Source organism: Vigna unguiculata, chromosome 9, assembly GCF_037176805.1.
Source record: "Vigna unguiculata cultivar grain cowpea cultivar isolate G323 ecotype 2 chromosome 9, ASM3717680v1, whole genome shotgun sequence".
NCBI lineage: Eukaryota > Viridiplantae > Streptophyta > Magnoliopsida > Fabales > Fabaceae > Vigna > Vigna unguiculata.
Genome location: NC_140800.1, coordinates 32,378,733 through 32,402,931, shown reverse-complemented (window position 1 = coordinate 32,402,931; position 24,199 = coordinate 32,378,733). Strand labels below are relative to the sequence as shown.

The 24,199-nt window shown below is 28.8% G+C and overlaps 2 protein-coding genes across 2 annotated transcripts; both read right to left on the bottom strand.

Annotated features, from left to right (window-relative positions):
* Positions 1 to 9,162: 9,162 nt before the first annotated feature.
* LOC114164695 (methylesterase 17-like) lies at positions 9,163 to 11,812 on the bottom strand. The gene is made up of 4 exons (XM_028049441.2): positions 11,454 to 11,812; positions 11,223 to 11,363; positions 10,010 to 10,144; positions 9,163 to 9,606 (listed from the first exon to the last, which is right to left on the bottom strand). Exons 1-4 carry the CDS (start codon positions 11,769 to 11,771, stop codon positions 9,307 to 9,309), a joined length of 894 nt encoding a protein of 297 aa, XP_027905242.2. The 5' UTR covers positions 11,772 to 11,812; the 3' UTR covers positions 9,163 to 9,306.
* A 6,836-nt stretch (positions 11,813 to 18,648) lies between these two features.
* Positions 18,649 to 22,908, bottom strand: LOC146883908 (uncharacterized). The gene is made up of 2 exons (XM_085666304.1): positions 21,915 to 22,908; positions 18,649 to 18,716 (listed from the first exon to the last, which is right to left on the bottom strand). Exons 1-2 carry the CDS (start codon positions 22,906 to 22,908, stop codon positions 18,649 to 18,651), a joined length of 1,062 nt encoding a protein of 353 aa, XP_085522430.1.
* Positions 22,909 to 24,199: the final 1,291 nt, after the last annotated feature.

Here is a 24,199-nt window from a genome sequence, read left to right as displayed (position 1 = left end):
CAACACTAAGAAAAATCTACGATATAAAAATATATTTTTAATAGAGACAGACATAATTATTTTACAATAAAAAAATACAAATTTGATCGAATATTTATTCAAAATGTGAAAATATGGGATTTTCTTCATAATAATAACAGTAAAAAATAAAAATATTTTCAGAAATAAAAAAATACATATTATTTAGTTTCAAAACTCAAAGATCATCATATTTTGTTACATGATTCCTATATTAGTTTTGAACACTTCCACCAAACTTATTATGGACAATAGAATCGTACCATTTCATAGCTACAAAAATAGTTTTTGTATGAAGAAATATTGGCATGTGAGTGAAGGAGATTTGAAGCGTAATAAGAGGTGTTGATTCCCGATCAGAATGACCCATCCCTCACATTCGATGCCAAACACAGCACATGGATTCTGGAGCTAGTGGGTCCTAAGCACAAATAACAGAGTCAGAAAAAAGTTTGTGTACATTAGGGTTAAACTAATGATTGTGCAATTAAGCAGCAGCTATCAATTATTTGACATAAATTCTCATGCACAGAACATGTTCTCTTCACATCACAAGGTGTGATGCATAATAGAACTGTAGCAGAAGTTGATAAGGATGGACAATAAGATTCCCTCGATAAATCCATTGTGATGTTACATGAGGAAGCAAGAAATCCCAGAGACATGAATTTTGCTACTTTAGCCATTTTTATTTCTCATTTCTCTGTAATTAGTTTTAGATCTCTTTTGTTTTCATTCCCACTCAACTGGCCCATCAACACTGCTGGAGTCAGGTAGTGGAATTACAGCATTAGTATCACTCATGTGTTTTCTTTCTATAGAATTGGATGCCACTCATTTCAGTTTATTCTGAATTTTATACGCATGACACGTTTTTCTTTTCCTTTTACAAAACCAGAAGAAGATGCTATATTGCATAAGTTGTTTGTTCGATTTGGTCAAACAGTCTCCGACTTGTGTTCATCAGATTGATGATGTGTTTATGCTCCAAATTATCACGAGAGAAATTCATCTAACAACACTCCGTTATTCAAGTTACTAAAACATTTATACGAGTGAAAGTCGAGAAATCATTTATCATATATATATATATATATATATATATATATATATATATATATATATATATATATATATATATATATATATATTATACTCTTTATAAATACATCCTATCATGTGAAATATGGATATGATAATTCACTTAAATTTATAAATACATATTATCATAAAAAATACAAGATCTAATCAAGAAAAAAGGTTATTTGACACCCCGTTGGACGACCATTTGATAATTTATATTAGAGTAAAATAGTCTTAATAAAAAATAATTTTTATATTTTTAGAAGAAAGAGAAAATAAGTAATTGTGAGAGATAGAATCAAATGATAGTAAATAAAATAATGATGTCAAAATATCAGTATTTATTAAATGTTGAAATCTTTTCGAGTGGTATTTCTATATGATGATCGACAAATTTAACAAAATTTTTATAAATAGAATTAATTTCTTTTTTATTTTTTAACCAAAATAAAATAATAAAATAATATTTTTTACCTAAATGAGTGGTTTGTCGAAGTTTGTTAATTTTTTTTTAAAACTATCATCTTCCATTTGAAAATTAAAACAAGTTGTGATGTTAATTCATTTGAATTTCTAGTCCTTGGTCGGTGGTGTACACTTGTTCTAACTTTGAATTAATGGTCATAGTTTTGTTGCTTCCAAAGTGCAGGATGTTGACCGTGGTGGTCAAGTGAGAGTTTAGAGTTTTATATATGCTGTGTAAAATAAGAAAAAGTTGAATCATTTATGAATACTAAAGATTTGCAAATCTATTTGGATAAATAAGTTTTATAAGTTTAGAGTTTTTTTAATATAAAGTTTCAAATTTCTAATAAAGATACAAATTTAAATTATTCATATTTTCTAATCTTTTAAATTTATATTTGTTTTCGTGTAATCTTTTTTTTTTAATCAGTCTAAGTCAGATGTTATCAGTTTAATATTATTTTTCAACTTATTTTTAAAAAAATGTTTCTTTCGTGCTAAAGTCAATTGTAATTATTTATCAACAAAATAATTGAAATTATTTTTCCTTCAATATATATTAATGTTATTTTTCATATGATCATTTAAATAATTTAACAAAAAACATCTTTGGTCTAATATTAAACTAGTCTATGTTAAAAAGTCAAGTAAAATATAAATTTAAATAAAATTATTAATAAAATCTTTATTAATGTGAGATGAAAATAATTTTTACATATGTCAATAAAAAAATCTCTAGTGATATCAACTTAAAAAATTGTAACAATCTTTAGTGGAGAAATAATGTTAAGTAATATCAAAAGCAAAATATCATGGGTTGATAATTTTTCTATTGCTAAATATTGTTTAATATTAATATTTTCTTTTATATTTGGCACCCACTGAAATATTTTATTGAAATAAAAAATTAAAATATAGTAAAATTTCATTTATTTATTTCAACAAATTAATTAAAAAATTGGATTGAAAAAAATTCAAATTTAATATATACCAATTTTGAATAAATTTTTAATTGTTATAACATATTATTAATATTTTCGGTGGAGATTATCGTTTGTTTTCAAGTGTGATTGATTCACAATCTATGGATAGAGATTGTTTTTTCTTTCTTCACTCAAATTCTCATATTTAATCGATTTATATTCATTAATTATGTTCTTTCTAATATTTTTTTAATTAGATTTTCATCATAGTTCCTAGATGATATATTCTTACTCTTTTTTTAACATTATCATTTATCATTTAAATATGTGAGATTAAACCAATATCATAATATGTAATATGTGTTGGATGTTCTTACAAAACCAAATATATTAACCAAATATATTAACCAAAGACTCTAACAAGCACTCCAAATGCTCATGTTTTTAATTTTAAGGTTTCTCGTCCTCTCCAAAGATATTCGTTATCTTTTTGTTGATTAGGAGTTGTTCAGTAGAAAATATTTAGACACTCAAGTCAAAATATTTACTCATATTTTTACAATATAACACCATATAACATATAATTATCTTATTTTACAATATTTTATGTATCTTATATTTTACGTTGTTTATATTACACAATACTTTTTCCTATACAACTAGGAGCAAAAGAAATATTATTTAATTATATTTCTTCGTCCTCTACTACTAGTGTGCTTGATATAATTATATAGTAACCTTTTTGATAACGTTTATATACTATAATTGGATCGGTACAGTCATTGGATCGTTGTAATAAAGGCTTCTAGGGAGATAATCTTAATACTACAAAATAAACATGAATAAAGGCTTCTAGGAAGATAATCTTAATACTACAAAATTAATAGTTATTAAAGTATATAAAAAATAAATCACATCACAGTAAAATCATATTATCAACTCATTAGCCTTTTTAAATAAACGTCTCTTAATGGTACGTAGCATTTTAAGAGATCATGTTTGTAACAAGTTTCATTTAATAATTGATAAAAATCTTTCTTCTTACTAGTGCGAAAACAATCATTCACATCTCAAACTTTGCATCCATTGTAGCTGAAGTTAAAAATATGAAGTGATATTTTTGTAATTAAAAGAAATTTTATGTCTATTAAGATATAGAAAGTTTGTCTTTTATCTCTGTTGTTCATTTAAGTGGTGCCTCCTCATTGTTGTCTGTGGTTGTGTTGGTAAAACATGAATATAAAGCTAAAGAATGTGAAGTTTTTTTATGATGTCCTTAATACAAGTGTTGAAGGTTCTTCCCAACATGGATGTAGTAGTATAAAATTTTGTAAAGTTTGAAATATCTTCCAAGGTGATCTTGAGCAAAAGAAGTGTTTTTATGAACAAATTAATCAATTACGTTTAATACATAATTGATTATATTAAGACAAAACATATAATTTTAAACTGACTTAAGAAATAATTGATTATGTTAAAAAATAATTGATTATCTCAATTCTAAGAATTTTTTTTGAAGATATGCTTCTAATTAATTATGTTTAGCAATAATTGATTAATATATATGCAAAACTTGTTTTTTTAAGGTTCAAACATAATTTATTATGTTGAAGACTAATTGATTATTTAAAGTTTTTCTTAAAACTTGTTATTTTAGAAATAATCAAATAAATCAAGTAATAATATATTATTATCTAACTAAAATGGTTTTTGAGTTTATAAACGAACAAATTAATCAATAATGTTTAATAATAATTTATTATTTCATATAATTAGATAAAAAAATTCTTAGAAAAAGACTTTATCGATTTCAAACACATATTTCCTTTTACAAGTTTTTCAGAGTTAGAGAGCAATTACTATAAGAACGTTTTTCACAAATCAACAAGGGAGTTTGTTCAAGCTATATGTTCATACTTTATGTAATCAATCACATCAGAGGTGATGTCTTTCTTTTTATTTTTCTTGTAATTTGAATCCAAATTTTGAGTGCTTGGTCTCTAGGTATATGTAATTCAGTGTTTTCCATTCTCATGTAAATCTTCTTGAAATTAATTTGGTTTCTGGCTTGGTATAGTTAAATAAGAGGTTTTTGTAATCAAACACTTTCAAGGTTTTAGTGAAAAGTTCACTTCAAATTGTCTCAATTAATTAGATATAGATTCAGATAGAATCAAACATATAAAAAATAAATTCGTATGAATCAGTCATATTTTTTTGTATTATTTTCGTTTTTAGGTGTTTTTAAAGTCTTTTAGACTCTGTTTGAATTAGAGATATGTATTGAAGCAAAATAAATGAATGAATTTAAATGAACAAAGAACCGATTATATTGTTTTGAAAGATAGATAAAGGAATTTGAAAAAAAAAATTGTAAAATTTTATGAATAATTTAATAGATATAATAGATAAAAAAATATTTTAATAGATTAAATTATTACTTGCAAATGTATCTGTGTGAATAGTAAATGACCGGATGCAAACACATGCTTAACCAGCGGGCGAAACTCTTTTTATTGTTAACAAATCTCAAGAACTAATTTTTTCACTAAAGGTCTTAAAAAAATTTAACAATCAATTCAAGTCTCTTGTCCCTTCCCTCCCCTTAGTAACAAATGATTAAATATTTATCATTTGTATTATTAGTTTTCTTCTTCATGCCTTCTCTTCATTTATCTGTCTCATCTAATCTAATCAATTATACATTTATCATCATTATCCTTCGCTTCCTTTTTTTTTTTTTTTTCTTTTCTTTGTCTATATTTTCCACCCTCCACCCTAAAACGGGGTTGACACTAGCCATTTTCAAAATAATATTATTTGGACATTAGACTAAAACTTGTGTGCTCAAATAAAATATTTTAGAGACACTAATGACGAATTCTACTCTCCTGAAATTAAGAGTCAAAGAAAAAAAAAATGAACAAAACCAACAAAAATAATAAGAGAAAGTTATACTCGTATGTCATGCACAATTTTTATATAGCACATGTTTCATTTCATTTTTCTATTTTTACATCAACTCTATTAGTTTTGAAAAATCATATGTTTCTAACACATTTAATTATTTAACATTAATCCTAATCTTGCTCTTGTCGAGAAAAGTGTGGATTTGGCGATACTTAACCATTTTTTTTTCTTCTTGATTCAAATGCAAATAATGTTTAGCACAAGATACTTTGTGTTATGAGATTTCACTTAGAATAACCAAATCAAAACATTTGAACCATGAATCGGTAAGCCACAGGAGACTTCCAATTTATACAGAAAAGTTATGGAAAGGGAATGAGAAAAGTTTTGCATTTATTTGATAAATAATAAAAAGAAAATTAATAAATCGATATGACGTATATTAAATGATATATTGTTGGAAATAAAAATTGTATAAAAAAATGAAATTCTTTTCACAGACACGCCATCCAACCCAAGGGCACATATAGTAGTTATCAAATATCTTTACAAATAATAAAAGAAATAATAATATAAAAAAAATGTAATCATTGTATTAATTTAGATGATTAATTGTGGGAAACAAGGATTAATAATATATAGGAAGACCTTGAAGGCATATGAAAACAGAGTATTAAAGTGACAACGCCAAAATTCAAACCACTTGAATTTTATTTAATATTATTTAATTAAAAAACACAAGTGACCTTGGTAACAGGATTGAGAAGTGGTTGGGGGTGTACGTAGGTATTCTCTACCCTTTTGTGAAATGTTTCATTTGTGGGTATCTGTATGTTTATTGTTTTTATTTGATATAAAATTTTAAATAAAATTATTTTAATTTTTTTTAGAATAAGAATTTTGATAAAAAATTAATTTTAAAATATAATTCAATTAAAATTATATAATAAAATGTTAGTGTAAATAAATTTGTTCTCTGTGTAAAATAAAATTAAATAAATTACACCATAAAATCTAAGTTTAAAAAATCAATGTTTAAAAAAATTAACTTTATTAGTATAAATAAAAGAAATATCAAATATAAAATCAATTTCTAAACACTTTTTATTGACTTAATTTTTATCACTTGATTTGTTTTAAGTATTTAAATCACTAGAAGAAAATCTTGATAAGATAATCAATTTTAGTGATCAAACATAATTAATTATTATAAAACCAATTTAGATACCCATTTATAAAATTAAAAATTATTAATTACTAAAATAGTAATTATTGTAAATTAAAAATTATAATTATTTTGTAAATTAATCTAGTTAACAAAGTTTTAGTTACACAAGAATTATTATAAAACCAATTTAGATACTAATTTACAAAATTAAAAATTATTAATTACTAAAATAGTAATGATTGTAAATTAAAAATTATAATTATTTTGTAAATTAATCTAGTTAACAAGGTTTTAGTTACAAAAGAATTAGTTTTTGAATCGACCATTAATTAATTATAAACAAATTTAGAAACTAATTCATCTGATAGTCAAAATCTTGATAGCTAATTGTAGAGATTAATCTACAAAATAATTATAATTTTTATTCATAATAGTGACGGTTTTAATAATCAATAATTTTTTATTTTGTAAATTGGTATCTAATTATTTTTTGACATATTTTAAAGTTAGATAAGAAATAAATTTTTAAATATATTTCAACTAAAATTATATAAAAAAATATAGATAAATGTTTGGTTTAATATAATATCTAAGAAAATATAAATTTTTTAATTCTGTTAAATTTTATTTAAATTTCGTTATTAAGATAATTTAACAAATATTTATGTATGTTTATTAAAAAGATTTAAATTAATATGCAACTATTTTTAAAGAACTATTAAAGCTTTTAGTTTTATAAAATAAGAACCAAAGGAAGGATATTAGGGCTAATTTTTCCATTAATACACACACAACAAATATTAATACATGTATACAATTATCTTAACTATTAACAAAGTTTAAATAAAATTAATGAAATTAAAATTTTTATATTAAGACTAAATTTTTTTATTGTACTAAAAAAATAAAATATGTCAATATTTAGTATATTTAATTGACTATTTACTTATAAAATATAAAATATAAAATAAATTTCTAAACACTTTTTATTGACTTCATTTTTATCACTTGATTTTTGTTTTTAAATATTTAAATAAACTTCATTCTTGCATGATTAAATATATTTATTTAGTATATTGTAAAGTTAGATAAAAATTTGTTTTTACACATATTTCAATTAAAATTATATAAAGAAATATCGATAAATATTGGTTCAATATAATAAATATTGATAATAAAAATATATATTAAACTTTTAATTCTGTTAAGTTTTATTTTAACTTCGTTAATGGTTAAGATAATTGAATAAATATGTATGTTTGTTAAAAACATTAATATTACTAGTGTAAACACAGGCGCTATCGCGCCTGCGTGTACACATTTTTCGAATTATATTTATAATTGATGATATTGTAATGTTATTAAGTTAATGAACAAAATAAAAGTATATTTATAAAAATTAAAGTGAAATGTATGGAGAAAATATGAAAAAAATAATTGTTGATGAATAGTATGAGAAAAAAGAAAAAGGAGATAAATAAATAGTTTTATAAAAACTTGTAAAATTAACCGTTAATTTTTAAAAATTTAATAAATAATTAAATTGTAAAGGGTAAAATTGGAATTATGAAATGTGGACACAAAAGAGGGAATCCCCTTTATATATAGTTATAGATTACGCAACTATTTTTTAAACAACTATTAAAGATTCTAGTTTTAAGTAAGAACCAAAGGAAGAATATTAGTGTTAATTTTTCTTTTAATAAATGCACAACAAATATTAATACATGTATACAATTATCTTGACTATTAACAAAGTTTAAATAAAATTAACGAAATTAAAAGTTTTATGTTAAGAATATAATTTTTTTATTATACTAAAAAAATTAAATATGTCAATATTTAGTGTATTAAATTGACTATTTACTTATAAAGGATCAATGCGAACAAATTTAATATTCATATAAAACAAATTAAAAGAATCACAAATACAAATATAAGTTTCAAAATCAATCTTTTTAAAAAACAACATCAATTTTAAAATATAAAAATATAAAATCATATTCGAACTAATTTTTTAATAATTAATATTATTTTATTAACCTTATTTTGAATACTTGAATTTTTTTAAAATATTTAAATAAAATTCACTAATTACATGATACCCATAATTAAAATGCCTATATTTATTCTCCACATGTATTCATAAACAAAAAATATATCATTTAGTAATGCATATATATCATTTTGCTGTCTTGATACCATATAACAGATTAATTTAAAAAGGTTATAAGTCTTTAAAAACATTCTCTATATTAATATATACTAAAGAAATTAAAATGAAAGAAATATTATTTGTCTTAATGGTATAAAAGTAATTGGTCTACATCTTATAAACTGATCTGTAATTAAAGAATGCTTCAACTCATATCTTATATATTTTGATAGAAAATCTAAAATTATCCTTATATCATGTTAAAATTAAACGTGGATTTAAGCGGAACTAAAAGTAAAATACCATCAACTCGTATGTAATCTACTATTGTTACTCACTAATACTTCTCTGTTGATTATCTCCAACTCTTTTATAAACCACACATTCTTTATTTGAAACAATCATATCTGAATTAAATAAAATAAAGTATGTCTCACATATTGATCCAACAAATCTCGGGAGAGATAGATTTAAAGTATGATAATCTATAAATTATTCATCATAATTACAATTAATGTATACATAAATGGGTAAATTGATTCAGAGATTTAGAAGAAAATGGGCTTTTAGAAGAAAATCGGTGTTCATGAAGCAGTTGCATGGAATCCAACATCCAAAGCTGCAGCTTTTAGAAGCAAGCCAAAGAGAAGGAACGGGGAAGAGAAGAAAGGGCTATGATCAGTGTCGAGATCATACACAGTAGATGGTGGCCACTTCTTTATCATGGCTTCCTGTTGCTCTGCCTTCACCACCTTGTCTTGCTTTGTCCTTATGTACACGCGGGGCACCTTCTCCACTTCTTCACCACCCTCTTCTCTGAACTCTGCACTCGTCAATGCTACCAATGGCCCTGGCCTCAGCAGCATCTCAGCCAAGGTTGAATCCTGACACATCATTCCACTATTCATTATCAACCTCATGCACATGCCAACTTCATTTTTTCTTTCATCTTTTGGGAAAACTTATTTCATAAAGTTGTTTTCATTTGGAAGAATAATTCTCTTTCTCTTTCTTTTTTTTTTTTTTCAAGGAATCGTCATAAATGGTCCTACATATGGCAAAGATGAGGATAACATTACATTAACAATAGGCCAAACCAAAGCATGTCATGTGGGGTACCCTACTCCCTAATGCCTCCAGAAAGTGACATACTATTGAACAGGTCTATAGACTCTGCATGCAATTGCAGTGCAACATAGTATAGCTTCAGCAGTGTAACATAGCATAGCATGTCTTTTTTTTCATCTGTAATGAGAAATTAATTAATTATTATATTTATGTATGTACCTCTTGAGGACTCAAAGGGTAGAGGATTTTGCGTTGAAATTCTTTCTTCACCAATGCACTGGTTGGAGGCTTATCATGTCCCAATCCGAATCCTAGCTCGTACACATCCCCATATTCAGATAAGTCAGGCACACCCTGCTCGTTACACACCACAAAAACTTTCTATTATATCTCCTATTTATCGGTGGCACAGAAAAATTAGCTACTCTACTTTCATAGTTAATTCTAGCAATTAGGCTCGTGAATCTTTGTTGCTTTTCAATCATTAAGGGCACATTGAACACAGTGAAAATCTGATATTAGCTATGTGGAAAAAAAAGGGTTTGTAGGACCGAGGAAGGAAAAGAAAGAAAGAGGCTTGGAAGTTTTTTTGTCTCCAAACAAAGATTGCTTATAATCATTAATACAGGGATTGTTATTTCACAGGAGCTTGTTTGGATGGCATGGCACACAATTAGTGATGATAATTGATAAACCAGAGTAGACAGACACAGAAGGGAAGCTTTGTAATGATTTTGAATAAAGGTACACATTCTAGTTCTAGGCTTTTACGAGATGGGGTTAGAGTTAGATTTGTTTTCATTGTTTTTCATTAAATTAAAAATTGTTCATAATATAAAATAAACCATAAACACCCCGGGTCAGAATGCCTGATCCTTTTACCGATCATTATTAAATTCCAACTAGTTCGTTGTCAAAGCCTGAAAAGGTGGTAATCTGAGTAGAAAAGGTGATTGACCAAATTAATAACTCTAACAGTGAGAAACACGAAAATGAATTTTCTCCAGAAAGAAAAGAGGGGATAACGTAAAATAGTTGAAAAACGTCCCTTTCATGCTGAACAAACAAACTCTCCTACTCCTATTGCTAAACAGCTGCTGATTTGTTATCACATGGTGCTATCCTTGGGAAAAAAAAACTGGGAGTAGGTAAGTAGAAGCATAATTTAGTGAGCCTCAAGAACTAAAATCTACAATCTGTTTGTGAAGACAGTTGGCAACTAATTATTTCAACAGAGCATCGTCATCAACCTTCAAGATTCCAAACACCGACACCAAAAATGGAAGCCAGAACCCACCACCATCACATTCTACCCCTAACCCCAAGTTATGACACTCAATCAATCACCTTGAACACAGAAACTACCAATATTAAGAAAGAAACATAATTCAAATTGAATCTCAAAACTCTAGAGTTTACGAAAAGGACTCACATCTTTGAGATCTTGTTGGGTCAAGAATCCCGATTTGAGCATGGTGGCTGCGACATAAACAGCTAAACGGATCTTATTTGCAAACTTGTGACAGGCCTGAGTAATGCTCAAGCCTCCAGCGCTGTGCCCCACCAATATAACCTACAGCAACCACATGAGTGATATGAGTTGTGATGCCACTCACTCGCATATAAAGAAAGGGACATAAGGAAGAGGGGAGGGGGGGACCACCTGTTCATTCTCCGGCAAAGAAGACATGAAATCCATTAGAGGCTTATTATAATCATCAAAGAATAGCACAGAATCTGCATCAGATTGATCAATTCCAGCACTTTTCAGGTCTATGCATGAGACCTTGTACCCAGAATTCTCCATAAGGCACCGGATTTTGTACCAGCACCAACTCCCCCCACCTATGCCATGTACAAGCACAAAGTGCTGCTTCAACCCTTCTTCCCTCACTCCCGAACCCATACTTTTCTCTGCCTTCACTATCATTTTTCTTTCAACCTTCTTCGTCACAAAAAAACACACACACATGTATATCATATATAGGATAATAATAGTACGTGTTGAAGGGTCAGCAGCACCAGTAATAGTGACGTTTATCTTTGTAACTTTCCTTCTTAATATTATTCCAATATTCAGAGGTTTTTATTTATATATTTATATATTCCCTCTTCGGGTCATTTCCATTCATCATCAGAACTTTGAAAACTTCTGCATAGATCTGTGGAGCATAACTCGGTTTTGCTTAACACGCCAAGGTGCACTCACAAAATTGAAATTGTAATAAATGTTATATTAAAGAGTACGTTTAAGTAATAAAGGCAGATATTAAAGAGATACAATACAAAAATTATAGTCGTTTTCAGATTTTTTTTTTTTACATAAATTATGTAAAATATTTAATTTTTAATATAGTTTTAAGTGAGTTATCTATTTTTTTTCAGTTTTTTAATTTTAATTTACATTTGTATATTATTATATATTTTTTCCTAGGTTATCCTTAATAACTTTTCTCAATTCCTGTCATCTATAGTAAATGTATAATTGAAAAAATTATGTTATTTGGAATTTTGAAAATAACGTAATATGGAAAAAAATGTATTTTTTTTATTAGAAACGATAATTAAAAAAAACTGATGGAGTAATGTTTATTGCATCAAATAGAACTACTGTCTTTCTTGTTTATTAGTTCCTTTTAAACCATTTTTAATAAACTTGAATTTAAAATATTCCTATAAATTAGAAATATTAAAACATCAATTTTGATTCGAGTTGAATTCGCACGAAATTCAAATCCACGTTCTAAACCTAGTCATTGTAATTTATTTTATAAATATAATTTTATTTATTAAGTATTATCTGTTTATCTATCTCAGTCGGATCCTATATATTCAAATTTATTCCGATAGTATCGAATGCATTTTCTTTACTTGGACCTATGATAAACAGCAAATTATATTATATATATATATATATATATATATATATATATATATATATATATATATTATATATATATATATATATATATATATATAATATGAAGGAGGTACAAAAATTTCATTATCATTTAATTAATTAAAATTAAGAAAAGGCACCAATAGAAAGAAGATTTTAGCTTTGGAAATGGTGTTTGGTCCTTGAGCACGACGGCAAGAATTTTTGTTTGTTTTTTATGTAATGCATAATTATGAACTACATTTGAGAGTGGAATCGGTCGGTCGTGACACATTAACTTCATTTTAATTTTTTGTCATATGCATTAATTTCTTTCATTAACTGCCATTTTATTGTTGTGACACATTCATTTGTTTTATTACCATCATCTTTCTTTATTAGGATATTGTTGGCCGACACTATCCTTCTTTTTCTCCATAAAATATTGTCTATTTACATAAACACTTACAAACACAAAAAGATATTTTTCTACGAAATTATTGTAAATCTCGAATATTTATTGGTTTTATTTGAAAATATTTTTTTCTGAAGAATTTGATAGACTGGTGAGTTTTTAATTATATTTTTCATTACAATATTAGAATAATGTGTTATTAACAAACCATGTAAAATATTTTGCGATGGCCACGCGGGATTAAGCACTACCATTAAAAGATTATGTAGGAGCTTCAAATTAATGGGAAAGTCATAATAGTTTCAATTAAAAAATAAATATTTTGTTTCATGATTTTCAGCGATTGAGAAAACTAAATGGCACACTATGAGTGGATACGAAAGGTCAACCTCCAACAAAAATCCCAGCCATTAGGATGTTTGTAGGTTGCATTAACGTTTTCTTTGATTGAGGTATGGATTGTGAATATTGATTTGGAGTCATTTTGAAAAATAAAATAATATATATATATATATATATATATATATATAATAGAAAAATATTGGACATAAATAAATAAAAAATTGATTTGGATTGTGAAGATTGATTTGGAGTCATTTTGAAAAAAAAAAGTTCTAATAGAACAATATTTGATTTAAATAAAAAATTAATTAATATATAATTAATGAATTGATGAAAGATAATAAATTCTCTATTTTGTAAAGCTAAAACTATCTTCGTGTAAATTTAAAAATATAATTTTTCAGAAATATTAGTTGAAAAAATTAAAATTAATTATTTCTAAAAGTAATTATTTCCATAAAAATACTATTTATTAATTGATAAAAATAATTCAAAATTAAAGAAAACCAAGAAAATAAAATTATTTTCAAAAAATCAAAAAGAGGTCAATTTGTTGTAAGCCCCATTTTCTGTCTAAAAAAAAAACATTTTGGGCTTGGCCTTCTTAGTTGGGCCCAAGTCAGCCCACGAGTTACCCCTAAATCCCTACAGCTGCCATTTCATTTCCATTTTGTCCCTCACGTAGCTGAACCACCTCCTTTCTTTTCTCTCATTTCAGAAGCTCTGTTAGGGCTTGAACATCGTTCTTCTCTAAGCTAGCTGAGTTCATGTCCTTCCATCTCCTTAAGCTATTTTGGTTCTGGTTCTCCTCCACTAAGAGTCCCATAAAGTTTAACTCCACTTAAGATAAGGGAAGCTAGGTTTTTTTTAATCTTTTCTTAGTATCTGCCTATTTTCAATTCAGTTTCGTGTTAATAATGCTTGTATGTAGTTGTGGTTGCTTGGAAAATATTGAGATGTTGTTTGATTTCGAATGTCTAGTTGTTGCATGCGTGAACAGTGACGAGAACTGGTATTTTTGTCCAAGTGAGCACGTCTCGCCTAGGCGAGAGTAGCAAAAGCTCTCCCTGGTTTTTTTGCTCGAACTCTCGCTCAGGCGACGAGCTTCCGTTTTAAGCGACGAGTTATCTCGTTCAGGCGAGGAGGTCTCATTTAAGCGATAACTTCCAAAAACCTGCAGTGCTCCCTATTTGCAATCTCGCCCACACGAGAATTTTTAGCTTAAGCGAGAATTCCTAGCTTAAGCAAGACCAGTCTAGCTTAAGCGAGAATTGTTGTAGAATTTTAATTCCTTACTTTAACTTGTGAATTTATTCAATTAATCTTAAAAGTATGAATATGTGATCATGTATGTTTCATGTGATATTGACTTGCTTGGTATGAAATGAAATACAAATGGGTTGGTTGGTTGAACATTGGCATGAGATTATAATGTTTGAGATGACATGTGGAATGTTTTGCATAAAAGAGTTTCATGGGAAACTATTGGTGATGGTGTGGTTAGTGTATACATTGATATAGGAGATGTCTAGACAAAGGAAGGTATCCTGAACTCTAATAATTGTTCACACTCACATAGAGTAAAATGATTTATGTTGTGATAGTGATAGGAGGTCCTAGTCTTGGGACGTATTGGGCCTAAGATATTAGAGAATTAACCTTGTGTGTGTTAGGTGATAACCCCTTGTGTCTAGACTCTGTAGAGTTTAGAAACCAGCACAAGCACATACTTCTGTTAGAATTCTATATCAAGAGTATAATCTAGATAATTGAGTCAGAAGGTCTTGCATTTGTTTGCTATCACATGGTTTGGGTGCTTACTGATTTGTATGTTTATAACTTGATTTAACATTTACTTGCTCAATAATATGATTACAAATCTTTTACTTTAACTTACCCTTTCTGTTTGGTGTTTGTTTCTCTGTTTGGCTTTTCTTTTTTGTGATGATCACCAAATCCTTGGTGTGAGTAGATGTGGAAATTCTTAGAGATAGTTCAGATGGTGGTGACGTTGCTTTCCAGTTCAGGGGTGTTAGTTATGGCTCTCTTTTGAGCAACTTTTGAGACGCTGATGTCTATGTAGTTTCTTGCTCAGTGAGCGATCCTTTTGCCAATTGTTTCTTTTAATTCCTGCTAGAGGTATTCTTGTTGTGTCTTTGGGTATTTCTTTCAGTATACTATGAATAATCGTAATGGTTGATTCTTATATATTTTCTGTTGGTGCTCTATTTTATACTATAAACATGTCACATTTTACTTATTAGATTTATCCTACTAAATTGGGACGTTACATTTGTCATTTACATACAATACCTACAAATCTTTCCTTTTCTTCCTTATCTCACGTTTTTTTTTTCTCTAACTTTTCCCAATACTTAAATCATTTGTACTAAATACTTAAAATCATCATAAATCCATGTCAAATGTTTCTTTTGAAGATAATATACTCCTTCAACTCATTTGGTAAAAAATAAAATGTAAATAAAATTATTAAAATTATTTTTATTTTTAAACTTTATATAATTATTTATCATTATAATATAACAAACGCGGATCAATGTAATAATAGTGTAATGATCCAAATTAATAGTAGATATTATACTACCAATTTGTTTATCATACGATCAATGATTAATAACAGTCCATTACATATTGTGCCCTCCTGGATGGAGAAGATCACCAATAAACTGAGGTATTCAATAGGCCAAGGAATCGAACGAAAATTTAAGTCAAAAATCTCGTCTCCAGAGGTCATTGCAAGAAGCCAAAAGGATGTTTCTCTAGGACCGACGCCACTGAGGGTAGTTGGTTGATGGTTCAAGATTTGCGAGGATGTCACCCTAGGATCGACCTCCCTGTAGGAAGCTAAGATTGAGAGGAGAATATTCGAGAATATAAAGGAGAATCTTGGAGAAAAATATCATCTACATTTGATGAATATAAACCAGGTAATAATTATTCTTCCTCCTTCAAGTAATCTCCTGGTACCATCCCACCAATATTCGGCTTCTCCTATTAACATAAATACAGCATAATTCACCTTTTGGTTGTCAGCACAGTTCATAACTCGAAATATTTTCTCCATTTCTTTAATCCATAATTCAGCCTTTTCTGGATCATATCCTCCAGAGAATTGTGGGGGTTTGTTTCTCCTAAATTCAGCTAATCCTTGTGATTCAGGGTTTCCTTCAGGTCTTTGATTCCTCATTAGAGCAGCAGCCATGTCTCGGATAGCTTGCATTGCTTCAGTTAATTCATTGTTTCTTCTAATGTTCGCCATCTGGAACTGTATGAGTTAGAAAGAAAAATATATATATAATGAGCACATTTCACAGATCTCGCATGAAACGTCGCTCTGATACCATCTAATGTGGCGATAAAAAAAATCTATTTATTTATTTATTATAGTATACTTATAAATATTTAGAGGCGAAAATTTATACACTAAGATATAATTATATTTAAAATATTCACATTTATATATATATTTACAATACTATATACTTCCTATATCCACATTATTTAGTACATTTTATATTTCCTATACTGGAAGAGGAAGAAGGATTATTTATTTATAGTTTCCCCCTCATATACGATTTATCAAACAGGTGGAGGGAAAAGGTTATGGATAGGATTCACTTGGACTGTTGGGGGTAAATAAAAGGTAACTCCGATTTGTCCTTCGATGACAATCGGTGCATTCGGAGCAGAGAGAAAAGTAATGGTAGAGTTTCCCGTTTCCTGAAATGTTACAGAATTATTCACTACATTGGTTTGCCATGCATTTCCCGGAAAAACAGCCACAATGTCGGCGAAGAAGGGATCAGGCGTGTTCGGAGCAGCCATTTATGATAATGTTATAAAATTTTGTTTTTCGCACACAATCAAAAGAAATAGGGAAGTGAGACAAATATAAAAAAAAACATATCATAATAAAATAAAATGAAATAAAAATTCTCCCAAGTTCATGAAACTGAATTTTTATTATACTTTTATAAAGATATTGATTAATTTTGTAGTGACTAGTCAGGATAAATGAGCTCATGGCCAACAAAGTAACTCAAGAACATCTCATCTTGAGTAATACTAACTCGTTTAAATCCCCAAGGTCATACCTCCAACTACAATAATCAAATCTTCATTTATCGTAAAATTTATTTCAATATTAACCATTTAATTATTTAATTAAATAAACATGATCGATGCATAATTAAAAAGAAAAATAATATATATAAATAATTGAAGGGGACCAGTATATAACTGGAGATATAAATAAGTAAATGGAAGTAAATATAAATAGGATTAGTACTCAATTAGAGATGAATATAAATAAATAAATAGGAATGAGAACTAAATATAAACTAGAATGAGGTTAGGGACACCTCACTTAAGGTAAATATAGAGATAAAAATAATTATGAACAGATAAAAAATAATTAAAGTAAAAATAAAATGATAGATATCTCCTTCCCTTACCTTAATTATTGCGAAAGATATATCCCAAAGCTTTGTGAACGTTTTAACTCCTTCTTCTATTTTCTTCACTGTCGACTTATACTCACAAATTCCTCTTCTCCCCTTTTTTTTTTCTTTCATCTTAGTGTCTACCACTACTCCTATTTATACTATGCACCTAATCATTACATTTAGTTTATTTGGTTTGTAACACTGTTCAATTCTGTTTCTTTTTTTTTCAAATTCTAGTCACCGTGGTTTGTTATGGATTAAGTTTTCATTTCATCTTTCTTCTTTCTTTAACATGTGATGTTACATGCATTTATTAGCTTATGAGCTCATCTCATGACGTAGGGTAATTGAATAGATAATGGTGAAGGCTTTTTTTTTTTTTCTTTTTTTTTTTTATTATTATTATTTTTTTTTATAACCTAATATGTTCAGTTTACCTAACCATATTTAATTTCATACTTACGTAACTTAAGATATTAATTTTACGTTTCTTTTTTTTTTAAAGTATTCTTTTTATTAACATTCTAAAATATTTAATATATATTTGTAATAATAATAATAATAATAATAATAATAATATATAATAAAATGCTTATAAAATAATACATTATTTATTGATTTATGGATGTTACAATTCTCCCCTACTAAAAGAAATTTCGTCCTCGAAATTATTTATTTATTTATTTATTTTTGAAATAAATAAGGATAAAGGTTTGTTATTTTCTTTTCTAATTCCCATGTAATATCTCCATTAGCTTCATTCCACATGACCTTCACTAGAGGGATTTGTCTGCCTCTCAATTCTTTGACCTTCTTGTCCATAATCTGTACAAGTATTGCATCAAATTTAAGGTTATTCTTTAATTGTACTGTATCAGGTCTTATCACATGAGTTGGATCAGAAATATATTTTCTTAATTGAGACACATGAAAGACATTATGAAGGTTGGAAAGGAACGTAGGTAAGCAAACTTGATAAGCAACATGACCTATTTTTCTATGAATTTGGTAAGGGCCAATAAACCGGGGAGTGAGTTTCTTTGATTTCATCACTCTACCAATTCTAGTGGTTGGTGTTACTTTCAAGAATACATGATCACCTTCTTGAAATTCAAGAGGTCGTCTTTTCTTGTCAGCATAACTTTTCTGTCTACTTTGGGTTGCTCTCAATTTGTCCTTGATCATCATGATTTTCTCTGTTGTCTGTTGAATCATGTCAGGACCTAATACTAAATTATCACCGATCTCAAACCAACACAAAGGTGTTCTACATTTCCTCCCATATAATGCTTCATAAGGTGCCATACCTATGCTGGAATGGAAACTATTGTTATAGGTGAACTCAATCAAAGGCAGGTATCGATCCCAACTATCAGAATTTTCTAACACACAAGCTCTCAGCAAATCTTCCAAAGATTGAATGGTTCGTTCAGATTGTCCATCAGTTTGGGGATGATAAGCTGAGCTAAGGTGAAGCTTGGTACCTAAGGCTTGATGTAAACTTCTCCAAAATTTTGAAGTGAATCTAGGGTCCCTATCAGATATAATACTTATTGGAACCCCATGTAACCTGACAATTTCTCTTATGTATAAATCAGTCAATTTTTCCAACGAATACCTAATGTTAATGGGTAAGAAATGAGCAGACTTTGTTAACCTATCCACGATAACCTATATGGAATCAAATTTTTGAACGGTTCGTGGAAGGCCAACTACAAAATCAATTGCTATACTATCCCATTTCCATTCAGGTATATCTAAGGATTGTAGCATTCCTGCTGGCTTTTGGTGTTCTATTTTAGCTTTTTGACAAACTAGACATTTTGCTACATATTGCGCCACTTCCTTTTTCATTTTGGGCCACCAAAACATTTTCTTGAGATCTTGGTACATTTTTGTTGTGCCCGGATGTATGCTTAATTTGCTTTTATGTGCTTCTTCCAGAATCATTTCCTTAATTTCCTCATTATTGGGTACACACATCCTGTCCTTAAATCTTAAAGTTCCGGTTTTATCTATGCCAAAATTCTCCCCACCCCTTTGACCTATCAATTTCTTTTTCTTATTAATTAACTCATCACTTTCTTGTGTCTCATGGATTTGCTTTTGTAAATTATTAATGATCTGAATGGAGTTTAATTGCATTTTATCCTGGCTTAGGGTGACCGACAAATTCATGTCTCTAAATTTTTCTAACAAATTCATTTCATGAATCATTAGTGAAGAGACATGTAAAGATTTTCTGCTCAACGCATCTGCCACTACATTTGCCTTACCTGGGTGGTACTGTAATTCAAAATCATAATCTTTCAGAAATTCCATCCATCTTCTTTGTCTCATATTTAATTCTTTTTGATCAAACAAGTATTTGAGACTCTTATGATCACTAAAAATTTCAAACTTTCCACCATAAACATAATGTCTCCATATCTTAAGTGCAAAAACAATGGCAGCTAGTTCTAGATCATGGGTTGGGTAATTTTTTTCATGTGTTTTCAGTTGTCTGGAACTATATGCCACTACCCTTCTATCTTGCATAAGAACACAACCTAATCCCATTTTGGAAGCATCACAAAATATAACAAAGTGTCCAGTAGGATCAGGTAATGCTAAAACAGGAGAAGTGGTTAATCTTTTCTTGAGTTCTTGAAAATTATTTTCACATTTTTCTGTCCACACAAAAGCTTGGCCCTTTTTGGTGAGTTGGGTTAAAGGCAAAGCTATTTTAGAAAATCCCTCAATGAATCTCCTATAATATCATGCCAAACCGAGAAAACTGCGAATCTCAGTCACTGTTTTTGGTGGTTCCCATTGTAAAACTGCTTCTACTTTGGTTGGATCCACTGACACTCCGTTATTGGAAATCACATGTCCTAAGAATTTTACTTCCTCTAACCAGAATTCACACTTAGACAATTTAGCATACAATTTCTTTTCTTTCAAGATTTGCAAGACAATTCGAAGGTGTTCCTCATGTTCCTCAAGAGTCTTAGAGTAAATAAGAATGTCATCTATAAAAACAACCACAAATTGATCTAAAAATGGATGAAAGATCCTATTCATGTAATCCATGAATATTGTAGGAGTATTAGTCACACCAAAAGGCATCACTTGATATTCATAATGACCATACCTAGTTCTGAAAGCAGTTTTTTGTATGTCTTCTGCTTTTACTCTAATCTGATGATATCCGGACCTTAAATCTATCTTAGAAAATACAAAAGGCTCCTCTCAATTGGTCCATCAAGTCATCTATTCTAGGAAGAGGATATTTATTCTTTATGGTGAATTTATTTAATTGACGGTAATCTACGCACAACCTAAAACTTCCATCTTTCTTTTTAACTAACAAAACAGGGGCTCCCCAAGGTGACACACTAGGACGAATGAACTGTTTTTCAAGTAACTCTTCTAATTGTTTCTTCAATTCTGCTAATTCAGAGGGTGACATCCTATATCGTGCCATAGAGATTGGTCCAACTCCAGGCATCAGATCTATGGAAAATTCAATTTCTCTGTTAGGTGGTAAACCAGGAATATCATTGGGAAAGACTTCAGGAAAATTTTGAACAACTGCTATATTTTTCAACTCAACTTCCTCTTTTATTTCCATAGAAGATAATAACAAGTACCCTCGAATTTCATTCCTTAAAGGCTCACTTTTTGAATTGGTAGGTGATTTTAGAAGATTCTCAGAGTTTGGAAATATCACTGATTTCTTAGCACAATCCAAAAGGACTTGATTGGAAGATAACCAGTCCATACCTAAGATTATATCTAATTGAGATAAAGGTAGACATATTAAATTTACAAGGAATTTTGTATTCTCAATGAACAGTGGACAGTCTAAACAAACTCTATTGGTTATTACTGAGTCATTTGTGGGAGTTGAAACAACCAAACTAGTTTTTAGAAAAGAGGTCGACATATTAAGATGTTGAACACAATGATTGGAAATGAATGAGTGAGTTGCACCTGAGTCATACAGTACATTTAAAGTTTTTCCTTTAATAAAACACATACCTTGAATTAGATCATGGTTTTTAGCAGCTTCAGCTCCAGTCATGGTGTACACTCTTCCTGTTGTGGTAGGTCTTGTCTTGGTTGCAGTTGGATTGAAATGTGGCTTCTGTTGTCCACACTCAGAGAATATGTGACCAGGTTTCCCACACTTGAAACAGACTGGTCCTTTAAGGTGACAATCTTTAGCATGATGACCTTGTCCGCATTTAAAGCATCTGATATGATCATATACAGGTCTACTAGAATTTCCTGATGAAGATTGGTTGGATTGGGTCCTCCATTGTGGGCGATTGTAAGGTTTTCCCTCATTGCGTTTATTTTTATTTATCTGGGGTCCAAAATACTTTGGTTTGATATTTTGGTTGTTCTCAAAATCTTCCAAAAATCTACACTTGTGAATAAGCATAGGAAAATCAGCATATTCTAGTATCCCTACTGCTTTTCTCAATTCATCTCTAAGTCCATTTTCAAATTTTATACATTTCATCCTTTCCTCTGGGTGATAAAAGAAAGTAGAGTATTTTCCTAATTCTTCAAACTTGGAAGCATATTCCCCTACGGTCATGCTTCCTTGCTTCAATTGCATGAACTCTATTTCTTTTGCTCTCCTCACATCACTAGGGAAATATTTTTCTAAAAACCTTGTTCTAAATACATCCCAGGTAATAATTATTCTTCCTCCTTCAAGTAATCTCCTGGTACCATCCCACCAATATTCGGCTTCTCCTATTAACATAAATACAGCATAATTCACCTTTTGGTTGTCAGCACAGTTCATAACTCGAAATATTTTCTCCATTTCTTTAATCCATAATTCAGCCTTTTCTGGATCATATCCTCCAGAGAATTGTGGGGGTTTGTTTCTCCTAAATTCAGCTAATCCTTGTGATTCAGGGTTTCCTTCAGGTCTTTGATTCCTCATTAGAGCAGCAGCCATGTCTCGGATAGCTTGCATTGCTTCAGTTAATTCATTGTTTCTTCTAATGTTCGCCATCTGGAACTGTATGAGTTAGAAAGAAAAATATATATATAATGAGCACATTTCACAGATCTCGCATGAAACGTCGCTCTGATATCATCTAATGTGGCGATAAAAAAAATCTATTTATTTATTTATTATAGTATACTTATAAATATTTAGAGGCGAAAAGTTATACACTAAGATATAATTATATTTAAAATATTCACATTTATATATATATATATATATATTTACAATACTATATACTTCCTATATCCACATTATTTAGTACATTTTATATTTCCTATACTGGAAGAGGAAGAAGGATTATTTATTTATAGTTTCCCCCTCATATACGATTTATCAAACAGGTGGAGGGAAAAAGTTATGGATAGGATTCACTTGGACTGTTGGGGGTAAATAAAAGGTAACTCCGATTTGTCCTTCGATGACAATCGGTGCATTCGGAGCAGAGAGAAAAGTAATGGTAGAGTTTCCCGTTCCCTAAAATGTTACAGAATTATTCACTACATTGGTTTGCCATGCATTTTCCGGAAAAACAGCCACAATGTCGGCGAAGAAGGGATCAGGCGTGTTCGGAGCAGCCATTTATGATAATGTTATAAAATTTTGTTTTTCGCACACAATCAAAAGAAATAGGGAAGTGAGACAAATATCAAAAAAAAAAACATATCATAATAAAATAAAATGAAATAAAAATTCTCCCAAGTTCATGAAACTGAATTTTTATTATACTTTTATAAAGATATTGATTAATTTTGTAGTGACTAGTCAGGATAAATGAGCTCATGGCCAACAAAGTAACTCAAGAACATCTCATCTTGAGTAATACTAACTCGTTTAAATCCCCAAGGTCATACCTCCAACTACAATAATCAAATCTTCATTTATCGTAAAATTTATTTCAATATTAACCATTTAATTATTTAATTAAATAAACATGATCGATGCATAATTAAAAAGAAAAATAATATATATAAATAATTGAAGGGGACCAGTATATAATTGGAGATATAAATAAGTAAATGGAAGTAAATATAAATAGGATTAGTACTCAATTAGAGATGAATATAAATAAATAAATAGGAATGGGAACTAAATATAAACTAGAATGAGGTTAGGGACACCTCACTTAAGGTAAATATAGAGATAAAAATAATTATGAACAGATAAAAAATAATTAAAGTAAAAATAAAATGATAGATATCTCCTTCCCTTACCTTAATTATTGCGAAAGATATATCCCAAAGCTTTGTGAACGTTTTAACTCCTTCTTCTATTTTCTTCACTGTCGACTTATACT

Excerpts from the sequence above, each read along its gene's own strand:
- LOC114164695 (XM_028049441.2), bottom strand. The coding sequence starts at position 11,771 with ATGATATACATGTGTGTGTGTTTTTTTGTGACGAAGAAGGTTGAAAGA. Across the intron at positions 10,145-11,222 it reads CCCAACAAGATCTCAAAGAT|GGTGTGCCTGACTTATCTGA; the intron begins GTGAGTCCTTTT and ends TGTAACGAGCAG. Across the intron at positions 9,607-10,009 it reads ACCCTTTGAGTCCTCAAGAG|GATTCAACCTTGGCTGAGAT; the intron begins GTACATACATAA and ends ATGATGTGTCAG.
- LOC146883908 (XM_085666304.1), bottom strand. The coding sequence starts at position 22,908 with ATGGCGAACATTAGAAGAAACAATGAATTAACTGAAGCAATGCAAGCT. Across the intron at positions 18,717-21,914 it reads AAACCATGATCTAATTCAAG|ATTATGGACAAGAAGGTCAA; the intron begins GTATGTGTTTTA and ends ATACTTGTACAG.